The 17545-nt window shown below is 36.6% G+C and overlaps 1 protein-coding gene across 5 annotated transcripts in view; it reads right to left on the reverse strand.

Annotated features, from left to right (window-relative positions):
• Positions 1-17545, reverse strand: part of RNF111 (ring finger protein 111) — a 99279-nt gene that overhangs the window by 33523 nt on the left and 48211 nt on the right. For all 5 annotated transcript variants that reach the window (XM_030318075.2, XM_030318076.2, XM_030318074.2 and 2 more), the window contains 2 exons: positions 4537-4663; positions 641-804 (listed from right to left, as the gene is read on the reverse strand). In XM_030318075.2, coding sequence (XP_030173935.1) covers positions 641-804; positions 4537-4663 — 291 coding nt within the window. The remainder of the gene's footprint in view (positions 1-640; positions 805-4536; positions 4664-17545) is intronic.

The raw sequence follows: 17545 nt of genomic DNA on the forward strand, positions 1-17545 counted from the left end.
TTTTTAAAGCAATTCTGACATTTCAAATAACCAGTATTAACCACGTAAATTCAAGTTATGTTGCTTTTCTGTTGTATTTAAAAAGTGTCATTTCTATTTTTCTTTTTTTAATGTTTATTTATTTTTGAGAGAGAAAGAGCATGCAATCAGGGGATGGGCAGAGAGAGACAGAGACACAGAATGTGAAGCAAGTTCCAGGCTCTGAGCTATAAGCACAGAGCCCGACGTGGGGCTCGAACCCATGAATCGCAAGATCATGACCTGAGCCAAAGTCACTTAACCGACTGAGCCACCCAGGCATCCCTGTCACTTCTATTTTTCATAGCAAAGTTAAAGCATGACAATAATATTATAAATTAAAGTAATAGGTAAGTCTGAGGGTAGCTCAAGCTACCACCTGTAAAAAATAGTTTTTTCCTAAGAAAATAACTGCTGAGCAACAACAATGAAAGAATTTTAGGCACAATTTATAAACTGAGGTAATTAGATCAAGTGAAAAATAAGATTAGAATATCCAAAAACTTTCCAGTAGTTTAATAATATTAACAGGAAGTGGCAGGAGTTTCATTTTAGGAGCTTCAAAGGTATCTGATTTTATCAGTTCTCTTCTTAATTCTACACTGTTACTAATCCAACCTACCATCTTCATCAACAGTAAGGTCCACAACTTCTGCTGCATTTTGCCTCAAGGGTTGAATAACAGTAGAGATCCTACTGCGGTTCCGTGGCTCCTGTGGCCGACTTGTATGAGAATTTGAACCTTGGCTCCAATGAGATCTGGAGTGTCCAAGAGTTGAACGAGACCTTAAGTGACATCAATATTAAATTAGTAAACATAAAAAAATGAACAAGAATTTTAGTTCTTAAGAAATCATAAGCCTTTCTTACAAAACATGTTGTGAAGTTCAAGTTATAAAGTTTCTTCTCCAAGGAAATAATGGTAATAGAATTAAAAATTATGACTAGCACAATGCCTGGCATTCAATAAAACATTTGCTGAATGAAATGTTCAACAAATGTTCACCAACCAAGTGACCTGAGAATATGTGAAATGATATGTGAGACCAATCACTGGTATAAAATACAGGATTCTGTTTCAAGAATGCTGCTCTCTTTTCAATGGTTATTTTGAATACTCACCGGGTTGTAATCCAGTATTTACATTTTATTTAATACCTGAAATTATTCACCACAGGTAAAGTAACAAAAACATCAATATGTTAAACATTAAATAACACCCACACAATCTTGTATGTTGAATCCAGACTGAATTTGCAAAACATGGCTTTGAGAGTCCTAAACCAAGATAAGTTTCTGGTATTGTCCTAAAAAAGATTCAAGGTGGGGCACCTGGGTGGCTTAGTTGGTGAAGTATCCAACTTCAGCTCAGGTCATGTTCTCACGGTTTGTGGGTTCAAGACCCATGTCGGGCCTTGTGCTGACAGCTCAGAGATTAGAACCTACTTCAGATTCTGTGTCTCCCTCTCTGTCTGCCTCTGTCCCACTCATGCTCTGTCTCTGTCTCAAAAGTAAATAAACATTTGAAAAAAAAATTTTTTTTAAAGATTCAAGGCACCAGAGATTTTCTGGGATTAGGACAGGTAAAGATAGTTACAGCTAGTTTACTAGTTTGGTAGTCATAAGAAAGATCACTTGTTTGAGCCACTTTATGCTTTGTTTGTTTTTGAGAGAGAGAGAGAGAGAGAGAGAGAGAGACAGAGAGACAGAGAGACAGAGAGAGCACAAGCAGGGGAGGGGCAGAGAAAGAGAGGGAGACAGAATCTGAAGCAGGCTCCAGGCTCTGAGGTGTCAACACAGAGCCCAACACGGGGCTCGAACCCACAAACTGTGAGATCATGACCTGAGCCAAAGTTGGATGCTTAACCGACTAAGCTACCCAGGCACCCCCACTTTTTGCTTTTAAAGCATGTAACCACAAACCCTCAACACCTAACACTGATATCATCTTTTATTATGTGCATCGTGTTGTATTCCACTAAATTATCTCTAAGTATTAAAAAAAAACTCAAGGATTCACTATAATAGTCTGAACTGAGGGTTCAGAAGGATATTATTCAAGATTCAGGAGAAAAATAAGTGTTTTAAAAAGGTGGGGCTTATGAGTTGATTTTTTTCCTTTTGCCCAAACTGAATGTAAAAACTGCTTAAAGATTATTGTCAGGGGCACCTAGCTGGCTCATTTGGAAGAATATGAAACTCTTGATATTGGGGTTGTGAGTTCAAGTCTGACATTGGGTATAGAGATTATTTAAAAAAAAATTATCTTTAAGAAAAAAAAAAGAAGCTTATTGTCAGCTTGTATGGAAAGGGTGAACCAGATCCGTTAATATATAGTCATCAGGGATGTAGGCTTGACCACTCAGGAAAGAACTGGGGCTGAAAATGAATTGTAGAGCCTAAGAATTTAGAAAGAAGCTCTAATTGTAAAATGAAATTCTCAAGTAACCAGGAGTATAAAGGTGAATTCCGGAGACACAGCAAAAAAAGACGCTGCATTCCAGCAAGAATTGTGGAGATCAAGGCATGATAGTAAACAAATGTCTCAGGATGAAATGGTTTTGGATGAAAAGAGAGATCACAATTTAAAATTCTTGAGAAACCAAGAGACTGTAATGAGACTAAATAGTCTATTATTTCTGGGAGGCTCTTAATGACGCATTAAAGTTCCAGGTCCACTTTGCAGTTCATGAAACCTTCAAATATTATACTAAAAACCTGATGTATAAGGAATGGTTTTCACAGTGGTCCCTATGATTAGTGACAACTGTCAAATCCTAAAATTAAAGAATCTGAAACACAGATGCATTCTTGCTCTCTCTCTTTTTAAAGATCTTGTTTTTAAGCAAACTCTACACCCAACATGGAGCCTGAATCCACAACCCTGAGATCAAGAGTCTCATATTCTACTGACTGAGCCAGCCAGGAGGCCCTGGATGCATTCTCAGAGAGGAAAGACCAAAAGCCAGCTAAACAGTGACAAAGTTAATATCCCGTGTAACAGTAAGGAAAATAAAGATGGGTCATGATCACTGTGTGTCTTTTTCAAGATCGTGGTCTATTACTATGGTAAATGCATCTGCTTGAACATTAAGCACCTCCATGACAAGAAAGATCTCCAGTTCCACAAAGATAGGTCCTTCATTTCAGCAATCCTTGTAGCTCATAAAAACTGAGTAGTATTGTATCAAGCACTACGTACAGTCACAGGGTAACTGTGGCACCTACCATGGAGTACCAATTTTCTTGAGTCTAGGAAAATCATTTAAAACTGAAACAGATAGGGGCGCCTGGGTGGCGCAGTCGGTTAAGCGTCCGACTTCAGCCAGGTCACGATCTCGCGGTCCGGGAGTTCGAGCCCCGCGTCAGGCTCTGGGCTGATGGCTCAGAGCCTGGAGCCTGTTTCCGATTCTGTGTCTCCCTTTCTCTCTGCCCCTCCCCCGTTCATGCTCTGTCTCTCTCTGTCCCAAAAATAAATAAACGTTGAAAAAAAAAATTTAAAAAAAAAAATAAATAAAAAAAAAAATAAAACTGAAACAGATACATTACAGAGTGCTCTCTTCCATGCCATTAGAAGAGGTACGCCAATGGAAAAGTACAAATGGAGAAGCACATTCTAAGTATGTTTGTAACATGCTTCCAAAATTAAAAAAAAAATTAATAAATAACACAAATTAAAACACAAAGAGCAAATGCATTTCTAAATTCATCCCAACACAAAAATTAAGGTTCATCCTTACATTAGTTTGGCATATCAAATGGAATAAAGGAACACTTTACTGCCTTTTGTATCAATATCTGTAATCATCTAAAGCACAAAATGAATAGTGTTATGGTTTCTTTTTTCCTTTTTCTTTTTTTTTTTTTTTTGGTCAAAGTAATTCACAAAAGGGCAATATTATTTCCAGTTATTTATCAAGGAATGACATATTTTCATTCATTTTTTAGTTCAGGGTTTAGATAAAATTACTGAGTGAAGGACCAAAAAAATTACAAAAATATGTTTTATACTACATTGCCCTAATAGCACAAATTTCACTGCTATCAATGAAATCCTGAAATAGATTAGAACAAAAATGAATACATAAATATCAATACTCCTTAATATTTTTCACTACTTTTACTTTTAGTACCATTCTAATACTTACGTTTTATTCACATCTAAAACTCAAAGAAGCTCATGAACTCTGAATCATAAAACAAACTAAATTTTGTAAAGCACTAAGTAAAACTACTGTTTATCTGCAGCATTAACTCTTAACTCCCACTGTACATTTGCAGTGCTTTTCTGTTGGTCCGGGATATATGATCCAGGGAACAATTTTACTTTATTATCTTCCCAGGTGAGTCTAATGCAACCTGGTTTGAAGACCACTAATCTGGTTATGCTCAAATGAGGTCTCAAAAAAAAAAAAAAAAAAAAAAAAAAAGGGTAAAAGAATCCAAGTATCTGCAGCACAAATGTTTAAATATTTACATTTAAAACTTCACATCTGCAAACAGGAATTAAAATCATACCGATAGCTTTCTCCAACTGTTACAATCTCCACCTCACTGTCAGTTGAGGTAACATTAATTTCTTCATTGGCAGTGACCTGGGGAGTGGAGGAAGCTTCTATCACCACAACATCTTCATCAATACTTCCTGGAAGCAAAAAGGAAAAATGTTTTAAACTAACAGACAAAAACTTTTACTTTGAAGGCTATGAAATTCATTATAAAAGTAAAAATCCTACCTGTCAAAAGAAAATTTTTTTAAAGACCAGAGCTAAACATACATAGTGAAAACAGTACTTACTTTCTTAATCTGTGCATCTTCATGTTTATTTCCTTTTATGATTTGTTCTTTACAACTTTTAGTGGTTTCCATATATTTTAATTTTTTTTTAATGTTTATTTATCTTTGAGAGAGGGAGAGACGACAGAGTGTGAGCTGGGGAGGGGCAGAGAGAGAGAGGGAGACACAGAATCCGAAGGAGGCTCCAGGCTCTGAGCTATCAGCACAGAGCCCAATGCGGGGCTCGAACCCACGAACTGTGAGATCATGACCTGAGGCGAAGTCGGACACTTAACCGACTGAGCCACCCAGGCACCCCAGTGGTTTCCATATTAATTTGTATGATCTTATATAGAAATATTAATCCTGTAATATCTAAAGGTATTAAGATCTTATATAAGATATTCACATTCTATAATAACTCTTTAATATCTAAAATAAAGATAGTATATTTGCTGTTAATTTTACCCAAGATAGATTTTATTTATGAGATATGGTATTCTTTTAAGAAATACAAAGCAGCTTTTTTTTTTAACTTAAAGAAATTTTTTTCTAACATTTATTTATTTTTGAGAAGAGCGCAGGGGAGGGGCAGAAAGAGGGAGACACAAGATCCAAAGCAGACTCCATGCTGTGAGTACAGAGCCTGGTGCAGGGGCTTGAACTCACGAACCATGAAATCATGACCTGAGCTGAAATCAAGAGTTGGCCACTTAACTGACTGAGCCATTAGGCACCCCAGCTCTTTGGTTTTAAATTATGAAATCTGTCGTTTCTTTTGTAGTTCTTTTCTAAATTGCTCTAAGTTTGTAAAGTGCATCCTTATTTAGAGGACAGATACATCTATATTTTGTTCAATGTGTTTCCTTAATTACTGACTTCATCTAGAACTAATTTTTGTTTATGGTATTAGATAAGATTATAAATAGAATCTGGCACTCACTCTCCATGGGTAATTAGCTATCCCCAACCATTTACTGAAAAATTCATTTTCCTCTATTACATTTTGATACCTATCTTAAATCTTCTTACGTGTTTTAGGTTATATTTTAATGCCATCTATTCATCCCCTTTGACAAAGATTCTTATGTCAGGGTAATGCTGTTTTTTTTTAACAGCTTGTAAGATATGACTTTCATACTTTAAAATTCACATTTTGGGCTGCCTGGGTGGTTCAGTTGGTTGAGCGTCCTATTCTTGATTTCGGTTCAGGTCATGATCCTAGGATTGTGGGATCAAGCCCCGCACTGGGCTCTGCACTGAGCATGGAGCCTGCTTAAGATTCTCTCTCTCCCTCTGTCCCTCTCCCTGGCTACCTCTCTCTCTCTCTCGTTCTCTAAAATAAAATTAAAAAAATAAAATATTTAAAAATATGTGAATAAAAAAAAGGATAAAAATAAAATTCACATTTTGTCTCAAGGAGATACTTGCACACCCAAGCTCACAGCCAAAAGGTGAAAACAACCTAAACGTCCATCAATGGGTGAATGGATGAACAAAATACTGTATATGCATACAATGGAGTATTATTCAGCCTTTAAAAGGAACAAACTATCACATGCTACAACAAGAACAAATCTTCAGGACATTATGCTAAGTGAAATAACCCAGTTACAAAAAAATTTTAAAATACTGTATTAATTCTACTTATGTGTAGAACTAAAGCAGACAAATTAATAAAGTAAAGTGGTGGTTACCAGGGCTTAAGGGAGAGGGGAAAAGGGAGTTAAGGAGTATAGAGTTTCAGACTGCAAGAGGAAAAGTTCTGGAGATTATGTTTCACAACAATGTGGATATAGTTACTACTACTTAAATGTACCCTTAAAAATGGTTAAGAAGGAGGGGCGCCTGGGTGGCTCAGTCAGTTGAGCATCCAACTCTTGATTTTGGCTCAGGTCATGATCATAGGGTTGTGGGATTGAGCCCCATATTGGGCTCCACACTAAGCATGGAGTCTGCTTAAGATTCTCTTTCCCTCTGCCCCCCTCTCCCCTACTTGCGTGCTCTCTCTCTAAAATTAAAAAAAAAAAAAAGTTTTTAATGGTTAAGATGGTTACACACACACAAACACACACACACACACTAGTCCCGTTCCATTTCTTCCCTTGCTGTATTTTTCATAAATGTGGCACTGTCTTTTTTTTTTCTTCAATCTTTTTAAAAACTTTCGTCTCTCTTCATTACTATTACCTATCTACATCAAGCTCTGCCAAGAGTTTACATGTCATGTTTTTGAAAAGAATTTACCCATAAGAAGACTGAGAGCTAAAAATTTCACCCATTTTAAGTGTATACTTCACTGATGTCAGTAAATTTACAGAGCATAACCATCACCTCAATCCAATTTTAGAACATTTCCAATACCCTAAAAAGATCCTGTATGCCCTGTTACAGTCAAATCATCATCCCTCCATGTCCATGATACACTCCCACAACTGACCTGCATTTTGTCATTATGGTTTGGTTTGTATTTTCAAGAGTTCTATCTAAATATGGAATCATACATTACATATACTTTTGTGTCTGGCTTTTTTCATTCAGTGTATTATTTTTATATTTATTCATGTAGTTCTGTGTATCAATAGTTCATTTCCTTTTATGGTTGAGTGGTGTCCTATCATGTGAATATACCACAATTTGTTTATCCATATTTTTGTTGATGGACTCTAGATTTTTCTCACTTTTGGCTATTACAAATAAAGTTGGTATAAACATGAATCTGTTAAGTTTTTGCATATATACTTTCATTTCTCTTGGGTAAATACTTTCAAATGTAATTTCTGGGTACTATGATAAATTTATGTGTAACTTTTTAAGGAACTGCCAAATCATTCCCACCAGGAAATCGAGGGCTCCAGTTTCTCCACATTCTCATCAATCATTATTATTGTCTTTTATTATAGCTAGTCTAGTGGATATATAGTGATATCTCATTAATTTTCATTTCTGATGTTGAGCATTTTATTCAAGTGCTTATTATTAGTCACTTTAATGAAGTGTCTGTTCAGCTCTTTTGTCCATGTTTAACTTGGACCCTGGTCTTATTGTTGAGTTGTAATAGTTCTTTATATATTTGTAATACAAGTCTTTTAAAGATACATTATTTGTAAATATTTTCTCCCAGATGGTAGCATGACTTCATTTTTTTCCCAGTATCTTTTGAAGCATAAAAGTCTTTAATTCTCGGGGTGCCTGGGTGGCTCAGTTGGTTAAGCGCTGGACTTCAGCTCAGGTCATGATCTCACAGTTCGTGGGTTCAAGCCCCACATCAGGCTCGGTGCAGACAGCTCAGAGCCTGGAGCCTACTTCAGATTGTGTCTCCTTCTCTCTCTGCCCCTCCCCAACTCATGCTCTGCCTCTGTCTCTCAAAAAAAGGAATTAACGTTGAAAAAAAAAATTTTTTAAAAGTCTTTAATTCTCGGGGTACCTGGGTGGCTCAGTCGGTTAAGCGTCCAACTTTGGCTCAAATCATGATCGCACAGTTCATGAGTTCGAGCCCCATATCGGGCTCTGTGCTGACAGCTTGGAAGCTGGAACCTGCTTCAGATTCTGCCTCCCCGCCCCTCCCCCACTCACATTATGTGTCTCTCTCAAATATAAATAAACATTAAAACAATTTTTTAAGTCTTTAATTCTGATGAAATCCAACTTAGCAATTTCTTTTATGCATGATGCTTTTGGTGACATATTTAAGAAATCTCTGCCTAACAGAAAGTCACTGAGAATTTCTCCTATATTTCTTCTAGAAGTTGTATAGTTTAGATCTTACATTAATTCTATGTTAATTTTTGTTCTTGACATGACATAAAAGGTCTAATTAATTAATCTCTTTTGCATGTGGACCTACAAATGGCCAAATAACATTTGTTGAAAAGACTAGAATAATTGTATTTTGATACCTAAGTAGACTCAGGTTTTCTTAATTCTTCAGGATTATAAAATCAAGGCTAAAAGAAAATTCCTGAGATTTGGACTGATTTGGCATTAAATAACACCAATGAAGCCCTGACATCTCTATAATATATTTTTTCATCCAAGAATATATCTTGCCATCTACCAATACCATCTTTTATAAATCTCTAGGAAACTTGTAGGGTTTACTTTATTATAATGCTAACAAATGCTATATAATTTTCTTCACAGAGGTCAAATACACTCCTATTAAGATTATTCTTAGAGGGGTGCCTGGGTGGCTCAGTCGGTTAAGCATCCAATTTCAGCTCAGGTCATGATCTCACAACTCGTGAGTTCGAGCCCCGTGTTGGGTTCTGTGTTGACAGCTCAGAGCCTGGAGCCTCCTTCAGATTCTGTGTCTCCCTCTCTCTCTCTGCCCCTTCCCACCTTGTGCTCTGTCTCTCAAAAATAAACAAACATTAAAGAAAATTTGAAAAAGATTATTCTTAGAGACTTTGTTTCTCTTGTAAATGAGCTCTCTTTATTCTTTTTCTTTAAATTTATTTAATCTTTTTTTTTTTTTAATTTTTTTTTCAACGTTTATTTATTTTTGGGACAGAGAGAGACAGAGCATGAACGGGGAGGGGCAGAGAGAGAGAGAGACACAGAATCGGAAACAGGCTCCAGGCTCTGAGCCATCAGCCCAGAGCCCGACGCGGGGCTCGAACTCCCGGACCGCGAGATCGTGACCTGGCTGAAGTCGGACGCTTAACCGACTGCGCCACCCAGGCGCCCCTAAATTTATTTAATCTTGAGAGAGAGAGAAAGAGAGTGCACGCATGGGCAAACGAGCACACAGGAGCTGGGGAGGGGCAGAGAGAGAGAGGAGGAGGGAGGGAAAGGGGGAAGGAGAAGGGGAGGGGGAGGGAGAGAGGGGGACAGAGAGAAAGGGAGTGAGAAAGAGGAATGGAGGGAGAGGGGAAGGGGTGGAGGGAGGGAAGGAGGGAGGGAGAGAGAGAGAGAGAGCGAGAGAAAATCCCAAGCAGGCTCCACACTGTCAGCACAGAACCCCTGAGTCCAGGCTCAAATTCACAAACTATGAGATAGTGACCTGAGTGGAAATCAAGAGTCAGATGCTTAACTGACTCTGACACTCAGGCACCCCAGTTCCCTTTATTGTTCTTTTCTCCTAGTATGTAGGTATACCATTGATACTGTATATTTATTTTTACCCAACTTTTAGCGAACTCTTGCTTATTATTAACACAAAGACAACAAACGTTCAATTTCTTTCATTGTGGGGTTTATGCAATCTATTCCTTCACCCAAGGTGCCATTCCTTGGAAACGTTGAATTTCACCTCTAATACAGCTGTACATTATCAAACATATGCACTATTTCAAAAACTGGCCAGTATCTAGAAGAGGTACAAGCCCATGACAAAGATCTACAATGTACTCTCTGATACTTCAAAGAGGAGAAGAGAGCAGGCACCAGCTAATCAGTCAATGAATGATGATCTGATTTGGAGAAAGTTACTTCAGAAGTAGTTTCTAAGTTCCAAAGATTATACACCTAGACATATTGAGGTAGAATGTATTTTTTAATAGCCTATGTCTATCTTATAGGTAAAGAAAAAAAAATAGCACTTGAGTGGCTATTTAAAATAATATCCTATATTCAATTTCCAAATTACTTTTCCAATTCCTCCTTCATAATCAACCACATGACATGGCTTAAGGCAGGAGTACAAAGGGAATTTTATATTTAAAACTAAAAGCATTATATATATTAATAAAACATCATAGATTCTTAATACTTCCCTTATTTTAACCCACCAACTGGGCATTACCATTCTATAGGGAAAAAAGCTACACCTGCATATAAGCTTTATTACTGGTTTCTCTCCATGTATTGCACACATGAAACTAACTTAAAAACCTATAAAAAAAAACAAAACAAAGATTATAAATACCTTACACGCAATTAGGCAAAACCTAACATAAATGTAACATTTTGAAGTTTCAGTGGTAAGTGACACAAAGATAGCTTTGCTAATGCATTAAAATTCAATTTATACAATTTTTTATGAGCACAGATTCTGTAACTAAAGGCTATATAAGTTAACTGATAGTCTTACTCTCTTGCTTAAGTATTTTTCTAAAAAGGAACTTTACAAGCATAACTTGAACATAATACATATAACTAAATAATAATCACAATAAGCAAGATTTTGGCATCTATAACCTAGTGTTTTTTTCTAGAATGACAATTATTTGAAACCAAATTTAAAGGAAATAGGAACCTAAAAGTATGAAGTTAAACCTCGATATTGCTTAAAAGAAAACCTGGTCATTTCTTATTGGACCATTTTTATTTTCACACTGACTCTTACATTTAGAAATATTAAAGGACAAGAAACTTGAGTACAGCTAAGACATTAGAGTGGTGAGACTATAGGTGATTTTAACTATTTCTTTTAAAATTACTTATGTTGTTTGTACCTTTTAAAACATCATGAGGGGAAGAAAAAACCATCATGAGAAAAATAACACGTAACAGCCTGGAAAGAATGTTGGGTACTGTAATAATGGTTACAAAAATAATGGCTTCACTGACAGAGTTCTTCATTAACTCAGTGACCATTTCTATTCCCTGACAAGAGATCACAGATTGTCTTGGCAACATCTATAAGAAATGTCAGCCAGTATAACCATTGGTTACCCTGGTTCCTCTGTCTTAAGTCTGGCATGACGCTTCCAGGGGTACCTGGAATAATAAGAATAGCTTCCAGGTGGTGCGTGGGTGGCTCAGTCAGTTAAGCAACCTACTCTTGAATTCGGCTCAGGTCATGATCTCGTGGTTTGTGGGTTCGAGCCCCGCATTGGGCTCTGTGCTAACAGTGTGGAGGCTGCTTGGGATTTTCTCTCTCTCTCTGCCCCTCCCACATGTGCATATATTCTCTCTCAATATAAATAAATACATTTTAAAGAAAAAAAGAATAGCTTCCAATTTGTGGGCACATACTTTGTGCCATATACAATATTGTGTATGTCTAGTTCTATCAAGAAACTGAAACTTAGAAAGTTTAAATGACTTGTGAAATAGTAAGCAACACTCGAAATTCAAACCTAATTTCAATTCTAAAACTCATACTTTTTTTTTTAATGTTTATTTATTGATTTATTAAGAGAGGAGGAGCACAAGCAAGGGAAGGGCAGAGAGAGGGAGACACAGAATCCCAAGGAAACTCCAGGCTCTGCTATTAGCTTGAACCTACAAATTGTGAAAGCATGACTTGAGCCAAAGTCAGATGCTTAACTGACTGAGCCACCCAGGTGTCCCTAAAACTCATACTCTGTATATAAACTACATTACAGTGCCGTAAGTACTCAACATGTTGGTGCTAGTTACTATTAAAAGCATCTTCCTGTTACTAGCTGCTTTTGCTACTGCTGCTGTCTTTTGCAGTAACAAACTTATAGAAGTTGTTGCTCTAACTTTGACTCCTCTTTGGGATTTTTCTGTTGGTTATCTAGCCAATAGAAATGAAAACATACATATCCACAAAGATATCTAGCTAACAGAAATGATAACATACATATCCAGGAAGATTTGTATCCAAAAGTTCACAATAGCATTACTCACAATAGCCAAATACCAGAAACAATTCAATGTCAATCATCTGACAAATGGGTAAATAAAATGTGGTACACCCATCTAATGGAATAATACAAAAAAAAACCTAAATAGTAAATAGACAGTAATCACTGATAGCTGCTACAACATGGATGAACCACAAAAACATTACACTTAGGGAAAAAAGCCAGACACAAAAGATCACATATTATATTTTATTTATAGGAAATGTCCAGAAAAGGCAAGTCTTAGAGACACCAACAGATTACGTTGTGTAGGTCTGAAGGGTGGACAGGGATTAACTGCAAACGAGCAGGCGGGATCTTTTGGAATTAATGGAAATGTAAAACCACACAGTGGTGATGGTTGCACAACACTAAATTTACTGAAAATCATTGAATCACATACCTAAAATGGATGAATTTTACGGTAGGTAAATTATACCTCAATAAAGCTGTTTTGTTTTTGTTTTTTCAGTTTTATTTTGAGAGAGAGTGAGCACGTGAGCATGAGAGTGGGGGAAGGGCAGAAAGAGAGGGAGAGAGACAATCCCCAACAGGCTCCACACTGTTAGTGCAGAGCCCAATGCAGGGCTCAAACCCACAAACCATGAGATCATGACGTGAGCCAAAATCAAGAGTCAGACGCTTGATTGAGCTACCCAGGTGTCCCAATAAAGCAGTTTTCCTAAAAAAATAAAAATTTTTTTTTTAATTTTTAAAAAAAAATTTTTTTTTTTTTTAACGTTTATTTAGTTTTGAGACAGAGACAGAGCATGAACAGGGGAGGGGCAGAGAGAGAGGGAGACACAGAATCGGAAACAGGCTCCAGGCTCTGAGCTGTCAGCACAGAGCCTGACGCGGAGCTCGAACCCACGGACCGTGAGATCATGACCTGAGCTGAAGTTGGACGCTTAACCAACCAAGCCACCCAGGCGCCCCAAAAAAATAAAATTTAAAAAAGGCTATAAAATATTCCCTGCCAGATACAGAACTAGACTTCAACAAATGAAAAGAAATGCCATAATCTTGAAAAGGAATATACAAAATACTAAATATGTCAGTTCACTCTAATTTAGCCAACAAATAAAATCCCAATAACAATACTTTTATATGTCTCCCCACTACCACTATCCTCAGATAAACATTCTGATTCATTTGGGGGGGCGGCCCCTGGGTGGTCTAGCCGGTTGAGTGTCCTACTTCGGCTCAGGTCATGATCTCATGGTTTTTGAGTTCGAGCCCTGTGTCAGGCTCTGGGCTGACAGCTTGAAGCCTGGAGCCTGAAGCCTGCTTTGGATTCTGTCTCCTTCTCTCTCTGTCCCTCCCCCACTCGTACTCTCTCTCACCCAAAATAAGTACACATTACAAAAAAAAAATTTTTAATTAAAAATTAAAAAAAGGTAAGTTCACTTGGAAGAATAAACAGGCAAAGATAACCAAGAAAACTGAAGTGTCTATAATTAAAACAGTGTGCTTCAAGTATATGGAGACCAATGGAACATAAAGAAAACTCCATAAATAGGTCCAAATGTCTATAGAAATATAACATATAACAAAGATGGTATCTCAAGTCAACAGGAGAAAGAAACCTTTTAGTGACTTGGGACAACTGGACAGCCACATTAAAAAAAAAAACAAAACAGATCTATTCTTCATACTGTACATGAGGATAAACATCAAACAGATCTGTGCTTTAAATGTAAAATAAAAAGTAAATAGAGAGGGGAAGAGCAGGGGGAAAAATGGGTTATTTCTCTCATTGACTTGGAGTGGGAAAAACTTTCCTAATTATGATTCAAAACCCAGAACTAGTAAAGATAAAGGTCAATAAATTTGACTGACCAAAAAAAAAAATCTGGTATGGTAAAAAAGCACTAACAAAGTCAAAGGACTAATGACCAATTCAGGGGAAATGTGTGATTATATAGTTTCTGTATCCCATTATAAAATATATAAAGCACTAAAAATGAGCGGAAGAATGAAGACCAATATCCTGATAGAAAAACAGGCAAAAGATACGAACAGATTGCTCACAAAAAATAAAATTACCTTTAAAGATATGAAAAGATATGCAACATTACTTATTTAAAAAATTAAAAATATACTGCCATACTATTTCTTACCTATCACATGGACACAAAAATCTAAAATCTGACAATAAATTCTGATAGAAAGGCTTTGGACAAACAGGCACTCTCAAATACTGATGGTGGGCATCAAAAACACAGAAAGAAATTTAGCTATTATTTTAAAAATAATACATGCATTTGTCTTTGGCCCAACAATCCCCTCCTAGAATTCTATTCCAAAGATACAATGGCAAAAAATATTAAATAACATATACCAAAAGTTATTCATTGCAGTGCTGTTTATAACAGCAAAAGACTGTAAACTATTCATCAACAAATTGGCTGAACATCCTTAGGTATAACTATACAATGGAATACTATAAAGCTGTAAAAAAAAAATAAACGAAAAGCAATGAATAAAGGAATGAAATATAGATTTAATTCCTCTATAATCTGTCTATATTGTTACAATTTTACATATTGTTAACTAAAAAATCAACAAACATATTTTTGGTAAGAGGAGAGAGAATAATAAACATATTTATTTATATTATTGAACAGGAAAAAACATGGAATAACAAAATTAAAAAGTAATGAAAACGCTTATCTGTGAGAAAGAGAAAGATAGGAAGAGAGGGCAGAGTTGGGAAACTAGAGCTCAGTGAATACAATCCTGTTTAAAAGGTTTGACTTCGGGGTGCCTGGTAGCTCAGTAGTTAAGCATCCAACTCCTGATTTCAGTTCAGGTCATGATCTCACAGTTTCATGAATTCGAGCCCCACATCAGGCTTGAGATTCTCTCTCTCTCTCTCTCTCTCTCTGCCCCTTCCACACTCACACTATCTGTCTTTCTCAAAATAAGTAAATTTTTAATTACAAAAAATTTTGACTTTGTAACCAGGTAAATGTTTTACATAATTAAAAAGCAAAATTAAAGCTTTTAACAAATACCTTAAAGAAAGAAAAACTCTGAAATGAATGAACCTAAATGCATATTAAATCAATGGCATAACCAAAGAAGACTGGCCAACAGCAAAAAGGAACCCAAAAAAATCTTTATTAGCATTGCTGTTAGTAATAACTGTAATATTGTAAATTGTAAATATTTTCATTTTTATTCATTTATGAATGTTCATTTATGTGTATTTATAGTATGTACAGGATAAAGCCAAAAAGCGATTGTTATTAAGAATCACAGTTTTCAATGTAAGAGTAAAGAGATCCAAATATAAAACAGAAGTTTACATAAAAATCCCTAATCCTAAACTTTCAATGGAAATAGTCATATAAAAATTAATGATTTATCTCTTTCTAAAATCTTTACATTCCTAACTTTGTCCATTAAAAACGCTGAAAAGTGGGACCCCTGGGTAGTTCAGTTGGTTGGTCGTCTGGCTGTTGGTTTCGGGTCATGATTTCGCAGTTTGTGGGTTTAAGCTCCATGCTCAGCTCTCCGCTAGCAGTGCAGAGCCTGCTTGGGATTCTCTCTCCCTCCCTCTCTGCACCTACCCTCCTCACTAGCGCTCTCTCAAAGTAAATAAACATTAAAAGAAAAATGCTGAAATCAATAACTCAGTAGAACAACAAACACCTTAATTCCCAGTCTATAGCCTCTAACTATAACTGAGCAATGAAAGGAAATGAGGAGTAGTTTTTAAAAAATGGTTGTTTCCAGGTTTGAGGCAGGAAATGTAAACTATGGATCTGGACCATCCTGTTTTATCAGAGACCATCTTGTCAAAGACCACTGGGGTGGTATCAAAAGGACATAAACCTAACTTGAAGATGATCCCACTGGCCAAAGGTGAAGCTATTTGAACATCAAACAGAATAAAAAGATTGCTATACATCAACTATGCTAAAACCCATGAGTTCATAATGATACCTGAAAATGAAAACTCCGGGGCGCCTGGGTGGCGCAGTCGGTTAAGCATCCGACTTCAGCCAGGTCACGATCTCGCGGTCCGTGAGTTCGAGCCCCGCGTCAGGCTCTGGGCTGATGGTTCAGAGCCTGGAGCCTGTTTCCGATTCTGTGTCTCCCTCTCTCTCTGCCCCTCCCCCGTTCATGCTCTGTCTCTCTCTGTCCCAAAAATAAATAAACGTTGAAAAAAAAATGAAAAAAAAAATGAAAACTCCTCTTTGGATACTGCTAGAGCACCAATTCATTCTGAAAAGTGGTAAAATCAAGCATCCATCTTGCCTTTCTCATATGGACCTCATTTCAGAATAACCAGTTAGTTGAAGAATTCTTTGTAGAAGAACCTTCATTAATAAATGTAAGCAGAATGACAGATTTAGAAAGTCAACATTTTGCAACCCCTAAATGAAAGAACGGATCTGGGCAAGATCATCAAAGCTGTTGCTAATACTACATGAAATGTTGATGGGGAACTTTAGAGTGGAAGGATCAGAATGACACCATCAGAACCCTCTAATCAATTTTAACAAGTGATACAATAGGAAATACACAGCACAACCAAGGAAGTGTTCCTGAAGTTAAATTAAATCAAGCTTTTAGATCTAAATACCAGTTTGCAGGAAATATGCAATATATGAAATAACTTAAATGGTAGGTATCTAGAAATTGTTCTGAAATTCTCCAGGAAAAAAAAAAAATTGAGGGGTGAGAGATGAAGAATGGCAGAATATTGAAAACTGAAGCTAGATTATGTATGTGTAACTGTTTTTATGTGTGAAAATTTCCATATAAAAATAACAAACAACAACAACAAAAAACCCAGCTCTATCAGTGCTATCTGGAAAAGGAGGAAAAGAAATTTTTACAAATATAACTCCTAGTTATTAGGACTTTATAATTCCAAAGGTTATCTTCAAGTTTATCTTTTTTTTTTTTTTAATGTTTATTTTTATTTTTGAGACAGAGAGAGACACAGCATGAACAGGGGAGGGTCGGAGAGAGAGGGAAACACAGAATCCCAAACAGGCTCCAGGCTCCAAGCTGTCAGCACAGAGCCCGAAGCGGGGCTTGAACTCACCGACTGCAAGATCATGACCTGAGCCGAAGTCGGACGCTTAACTGACTGAGCCAACCAGGCGCCCCTCAAATTTATCTTAAAGGTTATCTTTTAAAGTTTAAAAGTAAACTTTTTTTTTTAAAGTAGGCTCCAGGCTGTGGAGCCCAATGC

Source organism: Lynx canadensis, chromosome B3 (genome assembly GCF_007474595.2).
Source record: "Lynx canadensis isolate LIC74 chromosome B3, mLynCan4.pri.v2, whole genome shotgun sequence".
Lineage (NCBI taxonomy): Eukaryota > Metazoa > Chordata > Mammalia > Carnivora > Felidae > Lynx > Lynx canadensis.